This window comes from Sinocyclocheilus rhinocerous, unplaced genomic scaffold, assembly GCF_001515625.1.
Source record: "Sinocyclocheilus rhinocerous isolate Xijiao unplaced genomic scaffold, SAMN03320098_v1.1 scaffold212, whole genome shotgun sequence".
In the NCBI taxonomy this organism is placed as follows: Eukaryota; Metazoa; Chordata; class Actinopteri; order Cypriniformes; family Cyprinidae; genus Sinocyclocheilus; species Sinocyclocheilus rhinocerous.
The window spans coordinates 510,251-534,235 of record NW_015638742.1 but is presented as its reverse complement, the minus strand read 5'-3'; the positions used below and the strand labels follow the sequence as shown (position 1 = coordinate 534,235).

Sequence of the window (23,985 nt, the reverse complement as noted above, 5' to 3'; positions counted from 1 at the left end):
GGTTTCTTCCATTCTGTTTATACTTGGCAACCCCAACAGCCTCCACGGCTGAATGGAAGAGCCATTGCTGTGACTGGCAACAGCAGAACAGCGGCCATTTTTATTGGGTCAGGTCGTGTTTAAGCCATTGGTCAGGTTGGTAGGGGAGGAAAGAGGTGGGAGTTGATTAAAAACCTTCGTTAATGATGTTAAGCAGACCCTTGCCATTTATCTGAGCAGTGGTTGGTGGCCAGGTCTGGTGGCAGAGTGATTGATGTAGGCCGTACTCTCTCACGCAGAGTGGCTGCTTGTAGATCACACTGAGTACATGTGATTGCTGTGGAGACTGTCTCCTCCTTGCCGTCCACTAAAACAACAGCTGTACACATGCACCACTAGTGATAAGCCGTGCAGGAAGGTATAAGACCTCTAGACATTGTTAGCTTAAATAAGCCAATTACCTTGAATACTTGAATACAATTAGCTTGAATTACTTGCATTCAGTAACACAGAAAACATGGATTTGTTTAATTTGGTTAAGATAAAGTCCATATAATTACTGCACATTTTGTCATAACTTACTATCGTTGCGTGCAATCAATTCAAATTTTGTTACTTAATTCCATTTGAATATATCCATATATCCATATTTCCATATCATAATTGTAATCAGTTGTAAGTTTGAATATAGTATTCTTCTACAAATTAGTTTGTTATAGTCTAGAAAAAATTTAAATAGTCAGAAATTGCTAAACAAATTGATAATTTGCAAAAAATGTATAAAACGATATGTTGTAATATACAGTAATTAGTGATATAATTAATAGTGCATTAAAGTAACTTCATCAGAGGGGCGAATGATTTAATATGTTGCATGTGTGCAGGCAAAAGTTCAAATGCTTCTCAGTCCTTTTACATTTACATTTTGTCCATTTGCCAGACACTGTTATCCAAAGCAACTTAGACACATTCCCTAGGAATCGAATCCATCACCTTTCCATGCACTAAAACTTAAGCAATGCTTCTTTTTGTTATATCTATTAGGTTTAACCAAATAAATTCAGGTTTATACAACAGTACTAGAACAAACGCTCCATTTTAAAGTGTGACAAGTCAATGGATAACTACAGTGTTCATAGATAACTACATCAATAAATCAATTTTTTGCTGAAACTTCAGTACACTGCCAGTTTTATTATTTTGCCTTTAAAACCTAGTCAATGACTATGTTTAGAAATAATCAATTACTGCATTTGTTATTGAAGAATTAAATGAAATAAAAATGAAAGTCTTATTTTGCTATATTCCTTAGCTGTATTGTACAGTATGTGCACTTACAGTATGTTTATTTACAGTGTACTTACCTAGGGTAATATAAGGTAAGTACATGGGTTAAAATTAGGTTTAGGGGTAGGTTCAGGGTTAGTACCTAGTATGTACATGCATATCAGGACTGTAAAAAATAAAGTGCTAACCAAATTACCCACCATTGTTATTGATTCAGATAAACACTTGAATGACCCCACTGAAAGGCCAGTGAGAGGATAATGAATTGAATATCGTCAAATATCTTCATCATTGTTGAATTCAGGTGGGTAGGGAAACCATTGTGTGGAGTGAAGTCTCACACGTCCACTTTCTCTTGGTGCCCATGTCTTCTGCTCTTTTCCTTTCAACTTTCTCCACTGCTTCCAAACGTGGAGTTTGGTGTAAGAAAGAGATAAGTGCTTCTCCTGAGATGACCCTCTGAGCCTAAATTTCCTTTCAGTTCTGGGTCAGAAAGTCCAGGATGTGCATGTTTAAGTCCTTATCATTAATCACACATAGACAGTCAATTAAGTACATCTGAGCCACAGATCTCAGGCCAGTGAAGGTGCCATGGCGAAATAAAACATGGTATTCTCCAGAATTAGAACTAGCACTTTTAATTGTGTTTTTATTATAATTATATTCTCCTTACATTAGCTTTACTATAAAATTAGCATGTTAAACTGACAGTCCCTGCTCATATTTGAGCCATTGTATTCCAAGCATATACTAAAGTAAGACTTCTATAAATGAGAACGGGTCCCTGTGGCTGCAATAGAGATGTCAGGATGTACTGAGGGGTCAGTAGGTTCAGAGGGGTCTTTCACTCCAGGTTGACCTTGGACCAGACAGATTTATCCTCTGTCAGGTCTCTGTTTGAGAGGGGGACTCCAGCAGACCACTTTTTGGCTGTAGGACAGCCTCATAGCAGGCACATGCTTGTGACGTTCTCCCTTTGTTCTTTGACATGTTTGTTTCAAACATCTTAACGTCTCTTTCTTGCTCTCTCTTCTCTCTTTTTCTCTCACTCTCAATTTTTGTTACACATGTTTCTTTATTCTGTTGTCACATAGCAAATAATGCTCTTGGCTATAAGAGTTAGGTGCGGACGTGAGGGGATAATCTTTTTTAACACTCTGTCGAAGGAAAGCAAATTAAAAACAAGTCTACCCATTTGCACGCATAATCACAGCAAATTGCCCATAGCTCATTTGTGTATTGTTTGTCGGGTAAGATCGAGCCGATTCTACTCGTTTGACAGCTTAGTTAGCAGTTGATAGAGCTGTGAAATATCACACTCTCCATCACCATGGACTTGTTTTCAATTTGGAAACCACATCCGCAGTTCTGCATTGCATTTTTTTCTTAAACAGACACAGTGTTTATACGATTACACTCAGTTTGTGAAATCATCATAAAGACTTTTATTTAAAACTGGCATTAGTTTAGTATTTCTCCCAATTTGTTTCATACATAATATTTTCAAACCATATTTCCTTTAAAACCATATCAGTTGGCAGAAGCTTCCATGTTTTACTCACCCCCCTTTATCCTCACCTAGCATGTGCATGTGTGTGTAAACTGCGGGGTGACATGAGTTAATTATTGATTAAACATGAGGGAGGCACATAAAAACAGCAAGGTCTTCCCGCAGGACCAACCAAAACTCACGGGGGCAGCCGCATGCTACACTGCCACATCATTTTCCCAAGAGCCTGTGCCCCGATGAGACCACTGGCTCGATAATGAGTTGTTTGCAGACCTCAAGAACACAGTGATGATGACCTGTGACCTCCAAGCACATTGTCTGGGGAGCATGAGGTAAGGGAGAGAAAACAGAGGGAGAGCAGAGAGGAAAGAGGAGGAGGGAGAGTAGTGTTTTAGCTCAAGTGTTTTCTTGTTGGTGGTGTCTTGGCTCTCGTGTTAAACCCATGTGGCCTGGAGAGCTGTAAGGATAACATGGTGCTTTGTCTTTGAGCTCAGATCGATTCGCCACTTGATAAAATGCATCCAGTTTTTGTTGATAAACTGTAACTCTGTCATTGCTTGTTTGTATGGCGGACCCGTTCAAGCACCGGAACTCAAGGACAGACGCTCGCACGTCGATGCACGATGCGCGCACACACAAACACACTAATGGCTATGATTAATGTTCTGTATCTCTGAGAAAAATAAACCAGTTCCTCCTGTGTGTCGCACAAAGGTGCTAAAGGAGAAACAGTTTATCATCTGTGTCACGCGCATGTTCAGTTTGATCCCTCTGTGCGAAAGTTGTGTAATTATTTTACAACGAAATTCCCAGTCTTTCAACAGAAAAAAAAAAAAGGGATTTGTGCCCACATAATAATCCTTGATCCCCCTCAACAGAATATTTACAAAGTTTCAACATATGTAAGTCAGCGCAAGTCATTATTGATGATATTTTCTTGGCTAACAGCCGGTAAAAATAAACAGATAAAAGCTGAGATGGCGGTAAGTAAACAGCACATGCTCCCTCGTGCTCCGTAAAATTCCTCACAGATGGAGCGAGCGTTTCCGTGAGGATGTCCATGGTGCGCAGACAGGTCTGCGTCGTTCATAATAATCACAGTGACAATCTGACTGAGAAGAGATCTCTGTTCGCATCCTAGGATGCCAGTATTCCAGGCTGGCACCACTGTGCCCAGTGAGGGGAAGAGCCCATCTAATTAATCCTCCTGGTTCCATGTCATGTGATTAAATTAAAGAAGCCCCCCCACGGGCCCACCCTGCTATAAACACTTCCAATAATCATCTGTTTTGCTTTCCTATTTAAGCCTGTTTCAGCTCTCTGATGAGGAGATAATTACCGCCGCGGTCTCGCTCGCGCTTCCCTTACGTCCAATGTTCATTAATAACAAAAAGAGGTTGAGGGTTAAAAACTCATTTAATTGCCTTTATGTTAATGACATTATGAATAGCCACAGAGGCAGAGATTCTAATTCTGGCCAGTATTTGGTTCTAACGCCCGGCCCCCTAGAGGGCTGCTCATTTCGCTAGCATTACAGATGCACTGCTCAGCACTCCTCTTTGTGCAGGTGGGTTTCAAAGACAGAATTAATGTTTGTAGCACTTTAGCATCCATGACTAACACGTTCCCGCTCCGCAGCTCCGGAAATTATCATGAGAGTTGGCCAGGAAATTTAAAGCAAAAGCACATGTAGACACAAGGTATGGAATAAACAAATGGAAACACATGTCCTAAGATGTCATAACATAATCAGTTATTATTACAATGTGTCAGTCAGAGAGTACTGAATTAACAGCTTCTTTCCCAAAAGACGATATAAGAAGAGCTGTTTAACTTATATGATGTAATTTTAAACATATAATTTCACGAAGAGTAAGATTTCCAAGTGTAACCTGTCATTTAGAAATGAGAAAAAAAGCATATACATTATTTCTATATTTATAGCTCTCTATCTCTAGATTCTCATTTGTAGTGCACTCAATGCAAGAAATTCAAATTTCAATATATATGTCTTGCATAAATTATATTGTGTGTACATGTAGATAATGACTGTATGTGGAATGTCTGTTGCTCAATCTGCCATAACGCAGGAAGCATAATGAAGGAAAGCCAGGAGCATGTGGAAGTTGTTAGTTTACAGCCATCTCCAGGCAGAAACCAGGCCAAGGGGGTGATGATGAATGAGTCCATCTCCCCAAGCAAAAGAATGACCTGGATCCCCCTCTCCTCTCCTCCTCTACTCCTCCTCTTGCTTCCTCGCTCCACCGCCAAGTGGGCCAACATTCTTCAACCGCCTCACTTTTAGATGAAGACAGGCCCTCCTTCCGGTAGCCCTGACCCACCACGACCCCTCCTCCTCCCTCTTGGCTTCTCTCTTCTTCTCTTCTTTCTTCCCCCTGAAGAACAGTAATCCCTTTCGCCAGGTCCCTAGTAATTTGATCAAATAGCATGCACCCTTCTTTACCACTTATTGGCCAATTAAGTCAAGTTCTCATGCAGGGGGTCTGGCTGCTAGCGTGTTATCTGTGGATGAATTGATTGAAGCCATTCGGCAATCGCTGAACCCTGCTTTAATGATCTAGGTGATAATACTTGTAATTCTTCTCAGTCAGGGGACCGGCGGGCGCAGCTGTTGGCACGGTAATCCCTGTCCTGATACACTGAAGTACCAGAGAGGCACTAATCTGTCTCTCTGATTCCTCGCTAGCGTTTTTTCTTCTTTCGCTCCCTCTCCCCTTCTTTTTTCTCTCTCCATATGATCACGAGTGGATCTGTGAAAAGTTACATTTAGGGCTGCAAAAATGGCAAGACATCAACAAAACATTCATCTTATCTTATCGGTAACACGGCTCATGGTTTCCTGCCATGCACACGTAATGCTCAGAACAGAGAATGAGACCAAAACAAGATTAAACCAACGGCTTTGGAAGGAATTGCAAAGATAAGCTCTAAAAATGAATGGCTACATGCCTCATTTTCAAAGGCAGACATTAACATTATAAAAGAGACAGCACACATAATCCAGCCTCCGGCCATTGAGTTAAAATATCAAATTATCATAATGAAGTCTAAATGCATATAAATGTTAAGCAGATTTAAGCTGAGGGAAATTGCATGCAATGTACTGTACTAAAATTATTGCTAAATGTGTCTTTTTGCTGTGTAAATGAAATCTGGATACAAAAAAAAAATTAAACGCAGCCGTACTCAACAATAAACGACTTGCTGTACACATACAGAGTTAGGGCACAATATATTATTCTACATTATGCTTATTATCTCACACACTCATTTTCCAAGTTCCTTTTATCATATTAGACCTTAATGAGGGCAGGAACGTCTTTTATTCTCAAAAGCCCCGATCCTTTCAGACATGTTCGCTTCAGGTGAATATTACAACTTTTATGGTCAAATTAAAGATACAGTAGTTCAGAGTGAGATTCAAAAAAAGATTATGCACAAAAAGGCACGTACATTCCTTTAAATTTACCGGAGCCAGCTTTAAAGTCGACATCAGAGGGGGAGAATTTCACAGGAAATCATTTGAGAAGAGAGAGAGAGAGAGTCAGTACGAGTCTCTAGTCAGGGTCAGACAGCAAATGACTTTTGATCTGAGTTTCTGAAGAAGGCCACACAGCAAGGGCTGAGCTGAATCCCCTCAGCCAATTACACCTCTGTACAGAAGCTTAATCTGTGCCATAATACAGTACCCATCCACAGCATGTATAACGCTGGCCTTAAGACATCACTTAACCAGAAAACGTACTCACTCCCTCACTCTCTTTCCCCCTTAATTCACTGTGCTAAGGCCATACAGGCAGAGGTCGGACCCTCACATCCCTGAGGGCTTGCCCCATTCGCAGGTGTCAAAGGTGGCTAAAGCCAGGTGGAGGAGGGGACTTTACCAAGGGAATAAGATCATGTGTAGTTTTAGAAATGATCAGCAAAGAAACGCAGCTGCAAGAGTAAACACCCCTGCCAATAAAGAGTAATCCTATATGCATTCAAACACTCCATAATCAATGTGACTGGCCATTATATTCATCTATGTACACATTCGAACAAAGATCCTCATATGCAGAGGTTTTTCTCAGGTTCATCCAATTTTCTATAATTGCCCATCAGTGCTAGATTACACTCTCATTAAGAGTGTGTTGGGTAAAAAAAAAAAAAAAAAGATGTGCAAGCAATAGTATTATGTCATTTTATGATCCTTGTGTTGAAGCCTAATGTAAGATTTTGATGTGTTTGCATTGTATTTGCATTTCAATATGATCATTGTGATTTTAATTTAGAGGATTTTTGTTCATGAGTATACATGAGTATAAATATTTTTTTTAGTATTAAAGTATTATAAGAATATAGGGGAAACTAAGGGAGTATTGTAACATTTGTTATGCAACAATTGTAACATTTGTAACTGTGTGTGTGTGTGTGTGTGTGTGTGTAAATGTACGATATTTGTGAAAATTAAATATAAACTAAATGCCATAAGTTTACAGTTGTTTGAAAAATACAACTTTATTCCTAAAATGTGTAAATTTCATGATACAAACCCATGCACACACACACATTGATCCCACTTGGTAACTAACGTTATACTGTACGGGTGTATAATAATAATAATAATAATAATAATAATTATTATTATTATTATTGTGATTCTTTTGTGTTCTTTTTTTGAATAGGACATGGCAAAAATGTATATGATAATCAGATGTGATTTTTCTTTCTTTCTTTCTTTCTTTCTTTCTTTCTTTTTATAAACACTATTTTTATACAGACTTACAGCTTCTACTATCATTTCAAAAGTGTGGTGGTCTTGTGTGGCTTTTTACCCCTGTAGCTAAACTTTAATTGGTTAACGTTACAATTGTGTAAAACCAACCTCATGTTACATCTAACAAAATGTCCAATTTATGGACAATATATGCAAACTCACCCAAACACCAAAAATTGTTGCAAACCTTTGTCATATTAATTATTCTAAGAGCCATGTTTTTCATGTAGATAAGACACCAAAACTCACAATAAATCTGTAAACTTGAGAGCGCTGCCACAACTTGCTGAGCATTCTGCTGGGATTGAATATTACATGAGCCCTGAATAAATGAGGCCAGGCTGGGATTTAGCACAAATTCAAATAGCACCCCGTCTCAAAGTATAGTGTCGGATGCCACAGAAGATATAGCTGTTAAGGATGAGAAATTGGGTGCATAAGCACTACTGGCAAGCTTGATTAGTCTCATGGCAAACAATTTAGCGAGGGGGCATAATCACAGAGCTTAGGCTCATTTAGAAAGCCTGTTGGCTCGCAGCTTAACGATGTCGCTGCCCGCTGCATCCGAAGCATGGTGATGCCCACATTCTCGTGCTGACACGACTGACAGAAAAGTTGAGCTGCGATGATGCTTCCACAGACTCGCCCTCCCCCTCAAACACGAATCCCACGGCACAAAAAAATGAATCTTTGCTAACATGCTGTGGCACGGTATCCAAAATATCTTACATTTCTTTGTGTTTCTGTGTCTGGTTGTTAGCAGAGTTGGAAAGTCACTGCTAGGTCACTGGACGATCAAATTATAGCATTATTTTGCTGTACAAAATAACATGTCACAAATTATGTGATTTGTTTGGGTGTGTACATTTCAAATCTGCGCTAGTTAAATGATTGGCCCTGTAAACATGAGTATATGTGAGCATATGTTAGCATGTCTGATTTTGGTCAAGGCTGCATATGTTTCTCTCTGCCTGCTGGAGTCTGATTATCATTCCAATCAGTAGAGGCAGGCAGAGTCACATTAATTTGTAGTAATTAATAGCACTGAGGCATCTGACAGCGCATGTTAACGAGAGCCTTTGATTGCTTGGATCACTAACTGCCGCTCCTCTTGTTTGCATCACCTCCAAGGAATTTGTAATATCAAAGCATAGCGCTATCTGATACTTGTCAAAATGCAATTTATAAAAGTTTAATTCTTTTATTGATTTAGTTTGGGTTTGATGCCTGCAGTGTCAGCTCCCCTGGTAGAACTTAGTGGATTCAAATGCTTGTCACCAGCACAGCCTCCTTTTTACTGAGAACAATTGCCATAGGCCAGCCCAACAGGCATGGTTTAATTGCCATTAATTAAAAGCATAAATCTTTTTTTCTTCGCTGGCTCTGCTCTTAAACAGGGCTTTACGAAGCTGTTACAGCTAGTAAAACAGCCGGCAAACACAACACCGGCTCCCAGAGAGAGTGGACATTAGAAAAACATTGCTGAGGCGAAACGTGCAAATTCACTTCCTTTCACTTTCTATTTCTTTCTTTTTTTTCTCATTCCCAGCCCTGCCATTTTCATGGTTTTTGGCATATATATTAAATTATCTATCCATCTATTTTACAGCGTCCTGGTCTGTAAGCAAAGAAGCACCCTGGACAGATGGCCTGTGTATTATAATATTTTTTTACCCAAATGATTAATTTTCACTGTATTATCTCTATCTATCTATCTATCTATCTATCTATAAAACTACAGTTGTATGAATTATTAGAATTTAGACTTTGAATTTATATTTCTTTACATTTAAATTCGATTTACAATTCTGCATCCTGGTTGCTATACCCCAATGCTTACTCAGCGCAGGTGAGGAATGAGCATAAATGTCATGTGATGTTAAAGTACGTGTGTGTGTGTGTGTGTGTGTGTGTGGATGTACTTCAAGGGTGCAATTAGTCTTCGCTATAGATGATCAACTGCCATTGTCATGTCAAAACAAATTTTGTCTTCCTTTGCAAGCTTACTGACGTCACCGATGGCTGTTAACCGAGATTCAGACACAAATTCTCTGTCATCACATCGGCGAACGTCGAGCCGTTTACGCATGTTAGTCACTGCCACATCTGGTGACTTTCGCAGTTATTTCCTGAACAAGAGGGTCCCGCACAGCCCCTGGTGCTGGATTAAAAACAGTGACAGCAGCAAAGCCCAGCTCCAGGACACCAGGAGAGCAACGAGCATAAATATGCAGAAGATACACTATCAGGCGGTCAGTTTAGCCAGATCAATAGTAGCCCACGTGCACTCCAAACAAACGTCTTAAGCGGATGCAGTATTGCTTAATTGGGAGCTTTGCAGACCAGACTCAGGCACATCCGTACCCCATGATTAAGTCCCTGGAAACCACCCGTGAGGATTTTTGTAAACTAATGTGTTTGCTCGCCGTTTTCATTTGCAAGATAGTCACAACTCTAACCTGTCAATTTGACCTGCGTAGCATAACACTTTAGATCTAATACCCAAGGTCCTTTACTCTCTTGACTCGACATAGACACTGCATATACTCAAAGCAACATGCACACACTGCCAAGGACTCATTTTTTTCTTATTCTCGCAGTTGCAATGAAGTGGGGAGGAAGTTCCAATTAGCATTAAAATAAGCTCCTTTAACGGTCTCTTAAATTGACAACTGAACAATGATTTTCGTATTGGTATCTGTCAGAGGTCTGGGAAAATCCTCAGTTGATAAGGCCCAACGCTTCCAATTAGGAGCTGAGCAGGACCTTATGCAGTAATGATTTCCAGCTCCCTAAAGAGGTGGTGTGGACACTTATTGCAAATTACTGACAAAAAGCTACGCTGTATTGATGAGAAGGAGAACAGCCAGCACTCCATGTTCCCATCTGGAGGGCGAGTAACGAGGAGAAACCGTAGGAGAGGCCTGCCCCTTTTTATCTCTCCTTCTCTCCCTCTTTCCTCCTCTTTCTCTCCTTGACCATGGTGAGCATGGCCTTGCAGTCAGACTCATGGAGACCTGCTGGTATGACAATGCCTTCACTGTTCATTCACTGAAACTCCAAAGACTCAAAAGATTGTGTGTATGTATTACAACTTGTGGTGGTCCTCTTTCGCCTCCTTAATAATAACACAGTCTGTGTTTCAATGTGATAAGACGTACAATGAACGATTTTTTTTAGAAAATCTGCACAAGAAGTGAAATGTGCATATAATATATGCTGTATATAAAATTAGCAAATAGCAAATGGCTTGACATTGCTCATTTTGAATTATTTTATTAGAGGTGAACCTTGTAGCGCATAAATCATTTGTTTAGTGCTCTTCATGACAATAAATCATTTGCACCATCATATACCTGTCTATAAATCCATAGTTCATTGAAGTTACCTAAAGCTGATTGATACACAGTAAATAGTGGTAACCTGCTATTTCTACATTATCCAACCTTTAGTTTAATTGTGTTGGGGTAACCTTATGTATTTAATTTGGTTTGGTGATTAAATATTTTGAAGCCTAAAAACAGTTAATTTAGGTATTATCATGTGAAGCACATTTTCAGGTGTAGCCAAATTCTAAGGTCTTCTGTTTTGGGTACAATACAGTGTTTAATTACAGTATGTCAGGACTCATTTTCTTCCTTTGTGATATGGAAGTATCATTTTAGGTTAGTTAAACAAATGATTGTTTAATATCAAAATGAATTTATGTAGGAAATCTAAGGGTTATTTTCACATTATTATTTTTAGAATTATTGGTCAAGGAAATAGTCAAATTCTGCTTGCATAAATGGTTAATGCATTACAAATACAACACCTGTGTGAGCAAAATGAGGGTTAATTTGAATAACTTGTTGGCTGCTGCTTAGATGCACTTTTTTGGTGAAAATTTGTCTGAACTTCTATGGTACCTGTACTTCTTTGAAATAAAAAGTCCTGTCTTCCTTTGATATCCACCATCCTTATATCAGAGTGAGTGACAGCTTGGCTGACAGGGCGGGTAGAATTCCTGAAATTGCCAGTGAAAATCCTTCTTTGTCGCAATCTTTCGCCCTGGGCTGTAGGTGTCAGAGACAAGAGCCCAACTGCTTTATACCAAATGTTTATCAAAGCTACTGATTAAATGCTTTGCTCATCGTATTTTAGTGCAGTAAAGATCAAATACCCTGCCCAACCCTGGAAAGCAACTAAAGTTTGAGAGAGAAAAAGAGAAAATGGCACATTATACAACACATAAATACATTTTCAAGGTCCCTGTGAAATACATGACCATTGCTCGCAATATTTTGTCACACAAAAGTACCACACAGTCTGAGATCTGTTGTTTTTCCCACTTCCCTTCATCTGTACGTTCACTCAATCCATCCCATCTTCTCATCGCTTCCTTTTTCTTGCTGGAGGTAAAACGTCTGACCCTTGTGATCAGTGCCATGACGGCTTCCTCTGGTCGCAGCTCTGTGTTTTGTTTCAAAAAGGCAGTGCAGTGCGGGCGAGTGAGTGCCCTGCAGTGGCAAGCCTGGGGCCATGTCAGCCTCAGCTGCTCCATCACCAGGAGACTGACCTAACATCTCCTGACTGCACTTTGCTGTGTTTCCCTGATATGGTCATATCACATCTGCCCACTCTCCTGTGACAGAACCAGCACTTCCAACTTTAAACATTTTGCAGCTATCTCCACCTTTCCAGTTTTTTTTTAACTGTATATGATCAATGTTTGGACATATTTCCCACAGCCACTGTAAGTTGATATTAGGTACCAGAGCCAGTTACAACTTCTGGGTCTTGAATTTCCAGATAATAGGCTTTGACTTCTGGCTGCACGTTTATAGGTCTTTTCATGTTATCTGCTTAGCTCATAGCATGGAGCTCAAGAACACAGACTCCCTGTGACAGGCCAGCCAGTCAGCCAGGCAGGCCTGTCAGGAGCTCTCATACACTAATGATTTCCCTTTAGTCTATTTTTCTGTCTCATTGGCCGTTTCCTTCAAAAACAAAATTGCTCATTTAAATTCTCATGCCTGGGGCATTTTGGTCTTCAAATATTGTTGGAAAGTGAAAGGATTAGGCAAAATATGTTTTTTTTAAATGTTAATATATTTTCTGGTTCACTTTCTCCTCTGAGGCCAATTAGGGAATTTCTGCTGGCTGCATTAATGTCAAACTGACATTCCCAGCTATAATTACACTGTGCTTGAAACCTAACTTTCACTTGTAGGTAGATGAGTGTGCTTGGCAGTGACATGGAGACTCACTCCGCCAGCTTTTGATCATTTAATCATTGCTTTGCTTTCTCTTTTTTCACCCCTTTTCCCGCTCACTGATGATTTCACCTTTAGCCTATTTTCAGTGTTGCAAAATGCAGTGTTATCTCTCATTACTCGAGCCAGTGTTTTGCCGGGGTTCATTAGTGACGTTCGTTCTGCTCCCTTCAGGTGCAGCAGCCATATGCACACTGTTTACCCGCTTGATTCTCAATTTACATTGCGTTGTCTTGTGTTGTTGCCGTGTTTCTTCTCTCGCACACAGTGGGCACGTAAAAGTGAACGGGCCGGCGTACCTACACAGTGCGATGGGTTATAATGCATGTAAATGTTCTTGACAGGCGGTCGTCATCGTCTTCCTCCCTGCCAACTGTCGCTTAGCTGATTTAGTTACAATACATGACTCTCTCAAAACAAAAAGTATAAGGATTTGTGCGATTAATTTGGGTTATATGTGTAGGCTATTTTATGAGAAATAAAAGCACCATTATTCTATTTGTAATGTCATTTAATATAACTTACTAATGTAGCCTAGCCTATACAAATCACATTTTAAACGAAGTTTGTTTGGCTTCATTTAATTGTGTTATTAAAATGGGCAGCGAACAATATATTTTATACACTGCGTGTATTATTACATAAACGCACAATTTATTCAATTCAGTTTTTTGTAAGGTGGCCTTGTTAATAAATGTACAGTAGCCTACAGCAGAAACACATACAAATAAGTTAATGTTTTATTTTCATATGAAACGTACTAAAAAAAGAACTTTTGAAATAAAAAAGAGCCTATATGCATTGTTTTGCAAAACCTGGTTTTGAAGGCTGAGTCTGCCATAGGTGCCGAACTAATTTTGGATGACAGCAGTGAAGACACACAGATAGGCCTATCCCCGATTTAGCCTCCAAACATTCTGTCAGTGTTGATGCCTATCACTGTAATAACGTGCGAGCGGTTTAAAATCTGACTAAAGCAGTGCTGGACAATCTCAATCTGGCTTTTGTTGCTTTGAAAGGAAATCATTTTCGCGTCTTGCTCAATTGCTCGCTCGCCCCTTGAGCAATGCGCAGCGTTCACACCCTCCACCCCTCATTCTCCCCCTCTTCTGTATTATTTCCTCGTGATTTTTTGCGCTTTTAGACTTCAGGTAATAGGAAATGGCATTGACCCCTCCTGATCCCCCGATTACCTTTGTGAAGCGTGCACGCGCCACAGAATCACACGTCATGAGGCGGCTCGACGCCATCAGCACGGATCAATCACGCGCTCAGCCGCGCGCAGGAATGCAGCTCGCGGACACGGTCAGAGCCAGCCGCGGCCCGCGCTGATTGACAGCTCTGGTAATTAGGTGATTGTAAAGACCCTTCTGACTGCTAGAACAACGTTGTCAGGGCCGGTCTGTGGCCGGAGCGCACAAATCAATGTGCTTTCCTTGAGCAAACACTATAGAGTAGAGCAGAAAAACTAACAAAGAGACGCGATGTGGGGATGGGCACGCATGTGATGCATGTGTCATCGTCGCTTACCAAAATTTACATTGTAGTTCTTGGATGGATTGCTGTTTTACGTAAACAAAACGAGACAGAGACTTCGCTGATGACACTCTACGCGTTTTCCCCGTCTCCCGCTGTCGCACGCATTTTAACATTTGATTTGGGTGTTAAATTAAAACCGTAATTGATGTTCATCTAGGCCATAGGCCTCTCTGTGTCTTTCTAGGCTTATTAATTCCCTTCCTTGTTTGCCTTTGGATTAATACTAGCTGCACTTCAAATTAAACTTGAATGTCACATATTTTATTACAGTGTAAATTCAAGCACTGTTGAGAGGAAGAGGGGGGAATACTGTTAAGATCTAGTAAAAACTGTAATATTGGGATCCTGAAAGCCACTGCTGTAAATGTCACAGCTCACAGAGAGCACCAACCTTCCATACGAGAGCTTCTAAAATAATATTTCCTGTTGAATTTTGACTTTCATAACAATTTTGTGTTAGCCTTTTCCTGTCCGCTCAAATAGAGATGTTAGCCATGTTTAGAGAGAGACAGCTCATTTGTCTTCTGTCAGACCCATGATTCTCTGATAAATATGCATTTCCGTGTGAGACCGTGTTCTGTCCAATGCTGTCCCTGCTCAAGCGCACAGCCAGTTGAATACAGTGTATCCTTTACAGCCTGCTTTTATGGCACTTGCAAATGAAACACAGATTAATACTCAACACTTTAATTTTTACACATAAAGATTTGTAAATATAATTATGTGCACGACATCCATGGTATGGATGTCTTTAATAAGTCTCACTAAAATAGCTTGTCGCATGTAAATACAGTGTAATGTAAATAAATTGTTCTTTGTAAGTACTGTATATTTTATAATGTCTCTTTTTGATTGCATTCCTCAAATATTTTTTAACACAAATTCTGACCCGCACTGTTGTGATTTCATCAATTTCCATAGATCCTATATCCTACACTTCCTGACAACTCAGTTGTCTTTAACATCGTGATTCAGATTATTGTTAATTCCAGGCTTTATATATATATATGTGCATGCATGCATGAGGGGCATTCTGTGGTATTTAAAATGTTAAATCTTAAATATAAGTCTTTCATTTAAATGAACACCTATAGGCGTACAAGTGGCAAAAGTATATTATAATTAATACAGTTCGCGTTCAACAGATCAGTTAATCAGTTAAGATCAGTTAGTTTGGGGTTCATGTGATTTCTTATTTATTGCCCCATAATTTATTACTAATTGTATAAATTTTCCCTGGGTTATGCATAAACCTTAATATAAAATACATCATAATCATATTGCAACTGAACAGTAAAATGAACAGTAAAGAAAATTTAAAAAAGAGCATTATGTTTTTAAAACATCACTGATTAGCCTACTGCATTTATAAAATATATATATATATTTTCAAATTCTTGTGTTTGTTTCAATGATGTGTCTTTTTCAGATCGTTCGGGGATTTATTAGATATTAGATTAATATTTTGGTATTTACGTTTGATAAATGCTTACAGAGATTGTGCACGAAGTAGCCTATATGACAAAGTGGAAAAACCTGTGTGTCTGCAAACAGCGCGAGGCCTTCAGCATTCGCGAGGTGACAGTTTCAACAGAAAGCCGCGAGGGGAATCAATACAGTGCAAACTACAATTTCACCGTCCGATCATCGACCATCAGCCCCGGCTGATCAGATGATACCCTGACTGGTTGTATTCAATTTGTTCCAGCGGCGCCCTTAAACCTAATAAAGCGATTGATTGAGGCTCAATGAGTTGCTGCGATTAGTGAACTGTTAATGAACATGCTGCTGGAGTCTCATGAGATTGACTGGCGTGTTCAACCATCGCTTTGATTTTCTTCAACGGAAAGACATACATTGCCAATAGATCGTTTTCACATCTTGGGGCAAAACAGATTTCACTCCTCTAACTCAATTAGATAGTAAATTTGAATATATGTATAAAAGGGCAAGCATATCTGTTAGGCTATGGCAGCAAATATCATATGGCCAAATAATTATAGCCTATGTAGAAAATGTTTCTAAAACATTTTAAAATAAACTTTTTGGCAGGAAGTTAATATAATGTATTTAGATGTGACTGGAAAATTGTTAGATATTGCCTACATCCATTAAAGTCAGTTCAGAGTACAACCTTAACTACAGTGTATCTTAATTGATTTATGTAACCACCTCAGATATTCAAGACACCTATTTAGGCATTTAGTTGGGTTTGGCTGTTGGTAAAACTTGATGTCGGTATGTGTACATAGAGAGGTTTTGCCCTGCATTAACCAGCAGTCTTCAAGCGATTATTGACAGGAATTCTGAGATAGCTTTGTCGCCGCCTAGTGTTATTACTGAGCGTGTGTAAAATCATGTCAGGGAGTGCGTGTTTTACAAGAATTTACCAATTAGCCACGACTTAACTAATTATTTAAGTTCAGTACAGAATACAGACATTTTAGGAATGACAAGCTAACAAGCCAAGCACACTATTTATATAATTCAAACTGACAATTGCATGCATGGATATACATCATCGTAGATTTTTATCGTTGTAGTGTTTAGTCACCAAATGTGCAGAAACTTCTAACAAGATAGTTACTATTATGTGTAACAGGTCAGCTATTAGGTCGCCACAGGAAAAAGCAAAATAAAGAACATTTAAACAAATTAAACTTTTAAATAAAATATTTTTAAAAGACAGTCTCCAGTACAGTCATGTAAATCAGTATGAATTATTAAACAGGCTGAACATTTAAAGAGATTGTTGAGTTTTTTTTCCCCCGGAGAAACAATTTTATACGAATAGAGGAACATGTACGAAAAACGAACATGCAATCCCTTATATTTTTTATTGCAATATTTTCAATTTTTTTTCCAAAACATATGTTCAAGAAATCCTTTACAACAAAAACAGACAGGCACATACAATAGCCTACATAATAAACCTAAATTATAATTATAGCATATTCCAAATAATAAGAATAATAATACAAATCTATGAACATATATAACCACATAAAACTGCTTTCTAAAGATTATTTATTTCCTTTTTGTAAAATAAATTAAAGCGGTGCGCACAACAAACCTAAATGATGCCTCCCACGTCGCTCAGCTAAATAAAAGAGGTTAAAATCTCAGTTCGGTCCGTTACAGGAGGAGGTTGCAAACAGGTTTGGGAGCACAGTGGAATGATCCACGGAAAGCTCGACCGTAGCAAACCTACGTTAGAGAACGCAGCAGCCTGATATAACCAGCTCTCAGTCCGTCTGTTGGAGAACATGTAAGCCATCAGATATACCTGCATATATATCGCATCATCCTCCTCCTCTCAGTATAAATCTACGCACTCAATGGCATATAAAACATTTTGAACTGTAGCTCAAAATTAACAAATAAAAGTCCGGCATTAAACAGTGTTGTAAGATAATGATTATTCTATCAAGAATTATTTCCCCCTAATGTTTAACGAGAGGTAAAGATTTAAACGCATATATTGTTCGTTGGTAGGCCTACTTAATTTCTGCTCATCAATCTGAAAAATTTCTATTTAACGCACTTTGTCTTCTCGTGTATAAACAAAGTGAACGAAATGAAGCTGATTTATAAATCTAGAATACGCCCAGGGTTTATTTAGAACAAAATAGGCAAGATACAATCGGGCATATGTCATGTACAATATTCGCCATCATTTCATTCCCTTGAGCTATTTAGAATCAGTGCTTTCACTCAAAGGCCCTGACACACACAATGACTATCAGCTCAAAACGGGCTTATTTCTCTAACACGTTTCACTGTCTCTGTGCTCTTAAAAGAATAAATGACACAATTTTGTTTTGCCAATAGGGATTATTATTGTGAGGTTTTCTTTTGGAGAAATATAAACTGGAAAGAAAGAAAAAAAAACAAAGAAAGAAAGAAAAAAAAATAACATAAGCTGAAACAAAGCATACGTAATGAATGAATGTTAAACAAGTAAACAATGCAATCATTAAACAAAGTTCACAATTAAACGCAATCATTAAACAAAGTTCACAATTGATTTAGTAAACCCTTTTGATATCATTTGTTAATTTATATGTTTACATTTTAATTGACGGAAGATGGAATGCTATAATCACAGAGTAGGCTAAATTATTAGTTAGTCGCTGGATAATATTAGGCTGCCGAGCTATACTTTTGTGCAATTATTACATTATTACATATGTGGAACGTCTAGTAATTTCACGTCGTTGTTGTAGTTTATTACTGTTAGTTTTAGCAACAAGCAATATGTGTAACATGCACAAAATGATGTAAAGTGTTACCATAAACGTATTTATGTCAAACGAAGATGCCGTCTGAGACATTATTGCGGAGGGAAGGTTTCAAAAGAGCATTGCGGAATCAATGAGTGGCTCTAAAGTGTAATGATGAAGTAAAAATCGCTGATTGGACAGACGCGTGGCCATGTAACCAATGAGAGGAGAGATGGGGAACACGAGGAGTGTGTTATAATAAAGGAGAACATATGACGTCAATGTAGGAAGTCATTGTAGAGCAACACTACAGCGATTAGTGGCAAAAGGGAGCGTGATGTCGAGGAGTTAGAGCATCCCAAATCTCTCCACACCTCAACTTTAAAAGAAAGTTCAATAACCATAACAAAAGGACGTGGACTACACAGATCCACTTGCTTTCCACATTTCACCTTGAATGTAACAACATCTTGGAGCGCAGGCTATATTTCTCTTTTTCTTTGCGTAAGTGCAAGGATTTTTTTTATTTGCGCGTAATGTTTATTTTGTACTTTTCCGGGGCTTTTTTATTGCGTTAACCTTTGAATTCTGTTAGTCGTTTCATTGATTCCGATTAGGGTTTTTTTTCTTCTTTTACAAAATTGTACAGGAAAGTTGTTATGAAGACGACTTAAGTGCTCATCCTTTTCTTGTACTATGGAAGGATCCAGTGGGTCTAGTTTCGGAATAGACACTATTTTGTCCACAACCAATTCTGGCAGCTCAGTACTGATGAACGGAGATTTTCGCCTCGGTGACAGTAACAGAACAGCGGATTTCAGGAGCCAGGCGACGCCATCACCATGTTCGGAGATAGACACTGTGGGAACAGTCCCCTCATCCCCGATCTCAGTTACGATGGAGCATCCCGAGCCGCATCTGGTCCAAGACAGCCTTCAGCATCACCATCACCATCATCATCACAGTCAGGCTCAGAGTTTGCAGCTTTCACCCCAGCCTCATCCGCTCGCAAAAGAAGAGGGCGATCGGGAAATTTCTAGTTCGAGAGACAGTCCGCCAGTCCGCTCTAAAAAACCTCGCAAAGCGCGGACGGCCTTCTCCGACCATCAGCTTAACCAGCTGGAGCGCAGTTTCGAAAGACAGAAATACCTCAGCGTACAGGACCGAATGGACCTGGCAGCAGCCCTAAACCTCACAGACACACAAGTCAAGACTTGGTATCAAAACCGACGGTAAGTTTCCATATAACATTTATGACATATAATAATAATGTTTTTAGATTGTGCAAGCATTTACCATATTTTTGTATCTACATTTGAAACTTTTGCAGTTGCCAAAATTCGAGATGTTTTGTATTATATTATTATTTATTAGTTACTATTTTATTAGGCTTTTATTATTATTATTATTATTATTGTTATTATTATTATTACGCGAGCTTTTAAATATCTGAACGGCGCAACAAAATATATGGATCAAATAATTTTAACATTCTGTCTGAAATTGTATTTTACAGTTTTGTCGTATTAAACAATTTTAAATCATTTGAATGCAAATGGCTGTTCATGAACAACGCTACTTTAAGCAACTCAAATATTTTCTGCCTTTTTCCCTCCTAAACAATTTTTCATTTTGAAACACTGCTCATATTTGTATTACATTTCTTATAACTATTATATTATATATTTAGGCAACGAATTTTCGTCATGCTGCGCACTGTTGTAGAGAGTTCACCGAATTCTAAATGCATCGGAAATAACAATTTAGCCAAATTTAATCGGGGAAAAAAATGTTTTAGTAGGTTAGCAATATTCTGATGTATTTTACACCATTTCGGCCTAACGATTTTATTTATATGATGTTTACCTACATTTGTTTTGTACCAGAATCCAGCATTCACTTCTCGAACAATCTGGCCCAGAAGGAGCCATGTGGAGAGTTTAATAATTGATTTCTTGTATTTTTATCTCATTACAGGACGAAATGGAAGAGGCAGACGGCTGTCGGATTAGAACTGCTGGCTGAAGCTGGAAATTATTCGGCCTTACAGAGAATGTTCCCATCTCCGTATTTCTACCACCCGAGTTTATTAGGTACCGTGGACAGCACGACAGCGGCCGCCGCCGCCGCTGCCATGTACAGCAGTATGTACCGGACTCCGTCCACACCGCATCCATCTCTCCAGAGACCGCTCGTCCCCAGAGTGCTCATTCACGGCCTGGGGCCCGGGGGACAACCGGCACTGAACCCAATAGTGGGCACACCGCATCCTCGGTAAAACGAAAAGACACGGAGAGACAAATGTATCACACGTGATGTGACAGACTGCGCTGAACTTTCACAAGACGCATTTTTTCTCCAACACTGAGAGACGATTTTATCGAAGAAAAAGATGTATTATTTAATATGGACCATTTCTGACGTATAGGCCTAACTAAACCAGACGAGCCTGTGACCGTGACAGTAAAAGGACTGTGCATTGTCAGATTGTTTGTTTTGTCTTTTTTTGGTACAAATACACTTATACTAGTAGCCTACATAGGCTTATAAAGTTTATTAGATTTAAAGAAAGGGTGAAATAAAGACAAAATGATAAAAAGCTAATGTCAGACGCTTTCTCTTGAATACTAATTTAACGGGACCTTTTTGGGGCTGTTCTGTTGTTTAAAAGTAAGTTTAAAATTTGATTCCAATAACTGCATAATTCAAGAAAGATACATTATAGTGAATGGCTTTTAGCATCAGGCGTGTTGATTTTTTTTTAAAACCTGGATTAAAAAAGAAAGAAACATTTAATTTAATTTAATTTAAAAACAAACAATTTAATTTATAAATCTAAATCTCTAACATATAGGCCTAAATTCTAATTCTTCTCGGCACTTGTATATGATGCAAGATAACATCAGTTTAAGAGGACATAACAAATCCTGTTTTGTATATATATATATATATATAGCCTATAAGCTACTTTTTAGGGAACAACACAATTTCTTTGTAAACTCTTTAAGCCCGTCTGAACTCATTAGCATAGGCGTGTATTCAAGTAAGGCTCGGGACCGGTCTGCTATATGAGAATAGATGGTTTGACGCATTTGCTCTGGGAATGGCGAAGCTGCTCCCGGTCTGGCAGCTGTTCTGTGGGAGAACCGCCGCGGACAGACAGCAGGCGTGAGCCTTCTCAGCGTGAGTGAATTAAAATAAACATTTCTTATAAACAATTATAAACCTCTGTGGAACTCTCCCGAGATTAATATTCGCTATTTGTCATTCGTGCGACACTTAGGATAATGCTGTAAAGAACACAACCACACAGAAACCCACTTTCTTCATTTAGACTATTTAAAATAGGCCTAACGATTTATACATATTTTTTTCCCCCAGACAAATCAGTATTTCATTCCCAGTTCGTGCTAGTCGTGCACTCAATAGCACAGTTCTAACACTAAGCTAATGAACAAAAAGGTCTCAGTGAGTGGATGTGCATAAACGTGGTCTAAAAAGAACAGAAGGAATTTTAAATAAGAGACGCTGCCAATTAGAAATGAGAAACATAGGCTACTAGCCAAAGATTATACAATACATAATACATGACCGCAATATTTCGTATCGTAGCATAAAACCACAATTTTAGTTATAGAAACTTAGACCCACTCCCTTGGCCAGAATTACTTAGGACGATTTACACGAAATGAGAAAGAAATAAACCAAACGTAACGTAATCACGTGGGTTTTCTTAGGTGTATATAACTAAGTGAACATTACAATGCTTTTATTTTTTTGAGCACGATAACATCCCCTGGAGGACTGAATAGACTGCAGGATCGGAGCCCAAGTAAGGTTTTGTAATTGCCACATTTTCCAGCTGATGTCATGTTAGGGATGTCTTACTTATTATCCTAATGAGGGAAACGCACCAGCTCTCAGAGGCCCGCTCATTACCACATTACTCGCTGGCACTTTCTTTACGCGTTATCTTTCATACTCAAACGGCAGGGACGTATCCAGACGAACTTCTCGAAGATGGTCACGTTGCAAGGTCACTCACTGAATCGTTCAAAGGCGACAATCAGTGGTGTGGGATTTAAATGACGCACTCAAGGCCCGAGTCATCGCAGTGCCTCGCAAAACAGCACGGAAGCGCCACATTAAGCATCTGGGTGTCCCTTAATTATCGTGGTTTGGATTCTTAATCTTGCCCTGTGGTGATGGTGAGGTGTCAGGATGATGAATTTTAAGATGGTAGGTTGTCAACGTGTGCATTTTCAAAGCAGGCTGAATTGGAGGAACGGTTGTAACAAGGTTAGAATCGTTTAAAGTGTGAAAGGGGATTTCTGCCAGGAGGCAGGAGTGGTTGACAGGCATCGTGGTGCACCTCTGCGTTATTAGCACGTTTTAGAAATTTTAGTGAAGGTGTGAAATGGACTAATACATTTAAAGATGCTTTTCAGATGCCTTATCATGCTTAAGAACTAGGCTATCTGTCCCTAACACTGAAATGATTAATCAGCACTCAATTCAACACGCACTGTTTTTATCGAGACCCACTGCTAATATCCATGGCCACATTGCTTTCAGCAAACTTACAAGCAGAAAATCTGACAGTTATCTGGAGGTATTAAATAAAATAGTAACTGCAGTGCCATTAGATTACGCGACAAAACTGTTAAACGTCTTTTCATGCACATACGTTCACAGATTGTTTTTATATTCTTCGTAAGTGCAAATAATTGTAATTAAATTGTCTAAAAATATGAAAAGACAACTCAATTTGATGTTAGAAAAATATCTACATTTCGATATGTATGCCTCATCTTATATACTGTATATTCATTGTTGACTTGATAATACTTATTATTCAGCGCTGATGGGCTGGAAGAATGTGTAAAATTCTGGCACCAAATATCTTTCTCACCAGTTATCAGTTCAATCATAAGAGCAAATGTCTATGTGGGTATTATTCACAGATGATGCATGTGTAAAACTGCCATAAAAGGATGCAACTGTCAGAGAAAGAACTCAAAGTGAAAGAAAAAGAAAAATAATTTCACATGTATATACGCACGGAAGGAATGTTGTACTGCAGGTCACCTGGTTGAGTTTAATTCCCAGAGCACACACAAGGTATTAAAATATATACCAAAATCCATTACCAGAAAACCTACTTAAACTTACACAGTGCATAGTGTATAATATGTCATATACACTATGCACTAGTGTATGAATTGTGTAGTGTATGAATTTTATAAGATTGTTTTGTCGTCCAAAGTTACAGTCTGAGAGCCTCTCCCTTTCCACTAAGTAATTAAAGCAAGGACAGTTGAGTGCATTAAGTGTCCAACATTTGTTTTCCAGTTAATTAAGTGCATTATCCGGGTATTAAAAAGTGCACCCTTTTGTGTGTGTGTGTGTGAA

At 38.8% G+C, this 23,985-nt stretch overlaps 1 protein-coding gene across 1 annotated transcript; it reads left to right on the top strand.

Annotated features, from left to right (window-relative positions):
• The first annotated feature begins 18,918 nt into the window (after positions 1–18,918).
• Positions 18,919–21,016, top strand: LOC107749991 (barH-like 2 homeobox protein). Its single transcript, XM_016565234.1, has 2 exons — positions 18,919–19,805; positions 20,551–21,016. The coding sequence occupies exons 1-2, from the start codon at positions 19,270–19,272 to the stop codon at positions 20,849–20,851; spliced, it is 837 nt and encodes a 278-aa protein (XP_016420720.1). The 5' UTR covers positions 18,919–19,269; the 3' UTR covers positions 20,852–21,016.
• The last annotated feature ends 2,969 nt before the right edge of the window (positions 21,017–23,985 follow it).

Excerpts from the sequence above, each read along its gene's own strand:
- LOC107749991 (XM_016565234.1), top strand. The coding sequence starts at position 19,270 with ATGGAAGGATCCAGTGGGTCTAGTTTCGGAATAGACACTATTTTGTCC. Across the intron at positions 19,806-20,550 it reads ACTTGGTATCAAAACCGACG|GACGAAATGGAAGAGGCAGA; the intron begins GTAAGTTTCCAT and ends ATCTCATTACAG.